A 3,673-nucleotide genomic window follows, 5' to 3' on the forward strand; every position below is an offset into this window, starting at 1 on the left:
TATGAAAATAAGGATGGTAGTTTCTGTAACGAAGACTACACAATTCGTCTTTTTTTTTATCTCACATGTTTGTGTTTGCTCGTCTTGCGTCACATGTAATTCATGTGTCTTTTAGCCTACCAGTCCATCAGACATAATGAATATATTCAAAAATTGGTTGAACGACTTCGATAAACAACTCAAGCCTTGGGGTAGGACATAGTTACTCAAAATGATTCTTCGATCTCCAAATCAAATTTTGTGCAGCGTACTTGTTGTTATACCCAGATTTCCAGGCACTCTGATAGCCAATTTTATGACAAAAAAGATTCAAAGTATCATAATATGTCTTTCCTTTTCCTTTCTTGTCATCATCTAGTAAACACTGTTCAGGTAGAAGAACAGGGCGGCAAGTGCAACGATCCCGACCACGATACCAATAGGCAAAGCTTTCCTGCAGGGAGCAAAATATTTTTTGCGAAGTTCACCACCAATCGATCACAACACTGAATTAACGCATGTGAACGAATAAATCAACTTAATTGACTCATGTTGATCTTCTTGTAGAGTTAGTTACTTACCCGACACTTTCGTCCTTCTTCAGCTGCCCCTTCCTCGCCTTCCTGGCATCGGTGGTGTTAGCGTTCTTGGCCACCGGTTGTTCATAAGGCCTGAATCTTCTCTTGGGAGCGGCACAGACTGCGTCAGCAATTGAGATCAATAGTTGGAATTTTGAAATGAATGTCATCTTCTTATGGCACTTCTAAATAACCAGAGGCACCCATATGAGCATAAAGTTTGTTTCTCTAATGAATTGAGATAACCAAGATCAAAAGAAATTGCTCTAAATCCTTTTTGTGCTCCAAATATGGTTGTGTGCATCAGCTAATGCATTCCATTTCGAGAAATAAAAAAAGAATCAGCTAATACATCTAGAGGCCCCCTTTTCGAAGAAGAAAAACAAGCACACTGACAGAGAAAAAATGAAGAAATTCCGATGTTGAACCTAAGAGCTCGTTTGGCATCCTTCAATTCATTTGGAAGAAATAAAAAAAACATTGACGATATCATTTCATCCAGTACCAAAAGGAATTAAGGTTATGCATGCATGGAATGAAATCCATGGAATTCTCGGTTGAATTCTTTTAACAATTTCGTGGCACCTAATCAAATTGATTATTGGAATCACAAATGAATTCTCTGGTTGATTCCAGCCATAAATGACGGGAGCCAAACGAATTCTAAGTGGCATGTTAACGATGTGTATAGTGCCGAATGTTGAATGACGTTATTTCTTATAGTACTTAGTTATTACTGGAGTATGTACACGGGATTAGCAGGCAAATTCTGCTACCAAACAATATTACTGTTGTGCAACACTTAAGGGTGTAAACGGATACGACAATTTTCGCACCAAATTCGTTTCCGAATTCGTTTTGGAGAATCCATATTGATTTGAAGGAATTCGATAGATAAGGATATCTGACTCAGAATTTGAAAACGGATAGGATATGGTATGCCAAATAACACACAGCTATCCGTACCTCAGAATTATTTAGAATTATCCGATGGTTTTTCTTTGAATAATCTGATTTTCACTGGGAATATGGAAACTAATATAATATATTTAGTAGTTAGTGAGTTGCCAAGTTCGTTCGTTAAATAGTAGTTCACTTACATAGTCACTCTATCAAATACGGAGCCCGAACTTGCTAGGATATGTGCGTCGGTATTATTCCACCCCTTGTGTTTGCGTTATTACATCCATATGAAACTGCTTTGTTAATATGGTTATGTTATGTTTATTCATTTTATGGTGTTACATTATTTATTTTCTTTTATGAGTGTTTTGTTAAACCCGTTCTATCAAATATTTTTGGTTGTTAGTTTGCTGACCTATTTATGCGCGTAGATATCCGATTTATTTTTTGTTTTCGCTCTGACTACGCTCGGTTTACGCTCTAAATCAGAAGTATTATATATCCGTATTTGAATCTGCAACCGGGATCGGTTCCGATCCGTAGAGATATAGGAAATGGTAACGTAGAATATCCCCCATGCGATTACATCTATAGCCACAATACACACGCTAACACTAGGCTTGTTGCGTTGATTACAGCACCAACGTCTGGAACAACTTAGACAACAACCTAGGTATGTCTATGACCGGCAAACTGAAACGGTATCATGGAAAGGCGCACGTACCGTATATAAACATGTCAGCGACCTAAACAAGGACTAGGTAGGCTAATTATTCTCACCAGGGCAGTAGTAGTCATCGGACAGCTTCTCAAACGGTGTCCTGTCCTTGTATATGTACCTGCAACATTTGCAAAATGAAGGGCACACGCGATAACATATGACCGGATCATATATATCAGAATTCAGGAGTCGCGAGTTCACTTAAGCATATATCTTTTTTTTATTTGAACATAAAGGATATTTTTATTACTTAAGCACATTTTACAGAGAGGAGCATGAAAGGATCCATGCTTACAACAGCAAAGATGTCCCTAGATGGACATTACTTAAGCATATATCGAGATTCACACGCGCGCAGGCGGCTGGCTTACCCGCAGTCCCGGCAGATGTAGGCCTGCTTCGACGCGACGCCGCCAAACCGCATCGTGATCCGTGCCGCCTCCCAGAACGTTGCCCTGGTCGGCGCCGGCATCCGCACCGACAGTGGCAGTGCGCAGAACACCGACCGGAGAGCGGGTCTGCCCGCCGGTGCGCGCAGCAGCGACTGTGCCTGCAGCAGCACTGCCATTGCTGCAAATCTTTCTTAGGCTAATTCTTCCTCGGGCCTGGCTCGTGGAAGCAAGAGCTCAGCGCACGATCGATCAGCCGAGAACCAACCGAGAGCGGTAAAGTACGCGCAAGCGAGAACTGCAGGAGGGGTGGAGACGGAGACGGAAGATAATCAAGGAGATAAGAGTAGATGGTTGGCGCTTGCTGTCCGGCCGGTATGGTCTGCACGAGTGGGATGAAGTGGCTAAGGCTGGTGCTAATACATAGCCTCACTCTCACCCGCCACGTCAGCTTTTTTCCTCACTCTCACCCCACTCTCACCCCACGGTGCCAGTGCACGGGCTATAGTGCCAGCTCTCACTTCTCTCTCCTCCACATCAGCTTTTCTCTCTCCTCGACATCAGCATTTCTTTTTCAGATTACAACATTAAAAATAATGCAAGGAAATTATTTTATTGAACTAAAATTGTTACCGATTACATCATAAAAAAATTACATAAAAATTTGAAAAGATTACATAAAAATTTGAAAAAATTACATAATCTAGGCATTAGCCCACACATGCTCAATCAAATCATGCTGGAGCTGTGTATACATCGGTGAGTCCCTCATTTCATTGTCCATCTGAATCCTGGCTGCTAGGCTTGGTGGTGCATGGTTGTGTATTGCAGGGCCGACATTGGACTCAACTGTCTCATAGATGTTCTCCAAATTTGTACCACGCTCATCGTCGATGATCATGTTGTGCAGAACGACACATGCACGCATGATCAACCCAAGAGTACGCTTCGAGTAGGAGCGTCCCCTAAGCACATCAGTGAACAACGGCGACTGGTTGAGTACATTGATGTCATTGTTGGACCCGGCCACTCCAAAAAAGGCATGCCAGATCCAACGGTCATACGACGCAACGGCTTCTAAGATTATGGTAGGGTGCTTGATG

The 3,673-nt window shown here is 42.1% G+C and overlaps 1 protein-coding gene across 1 annotated transcript; it reads right to left on the minus strand.

Moving 5' to 3' along the window:
* Positions 1-202: 202 nt before the first annotated feature.
* LOC124702844 lies at positions 203-2,940 on the minus strand. Its single transcript, XM_047235021.1, has 4 exons — positions 2,553-2,940; positions 2,241-2,299; positions 561-678; positions 203-433 (listed from the first exon to the last, which is right to left on the minus strand). The coding sequence occupies exons 1-4, from the start codon at positions 2,747-2,749 to the stop codon at positions 355-357; spliced, it is 453 nt and encodes a 150-aa protein (XP_047090977.1). The 5' UTR covers positions 2,750-2,940; the 3' UTR covers positions 203-354.
* Positions 2,941-3,673: the final 733 nt, after the last annotated feature.

The sequence above is a fragment of the Lolium rigidum genome, chromosome 3 (genome assembly GCF_022539505.1).
Source record: "Lolium rigidum isolate FL_2022 chromosome 3, APGP_CSIRO_Lrig_0.1, whole genome shotgun sequence".
NCBI lineage: Eukaryota > Viridiplantae > Streptophyta > Magnoliopsida > Poales > Poaceae > Lolium > Lolium rigidum.

What these genes read in the sequence shown, in the direction of transcription:
- LOC124702844 (XM_047235021.1), bottom strand. Translation starts at nt 2,749, where the DNA reads ATGGCAGTGCTGCTGCAGGCACAGTCGCTGCTGCGCGCACCGGCGGGC. An exon ending in TACATCTGCCGGGACTGCGG is followed by an intron (nt 2,300 to 2,552) that starts GTAAGCCAGCCG and finishes CAAATGTTGCAG; the next exon opens with GTACATATACAAGGACAGGA. An exon ending in AAGAAGGACGAAAGTGTCGG is followed by an intron (nt 434 to 560) that starts GTAAGTAACTAA and finishes TGCTCCCTGCAG; the next exon opens with GAAAGCTTTGCCTATTGGTA.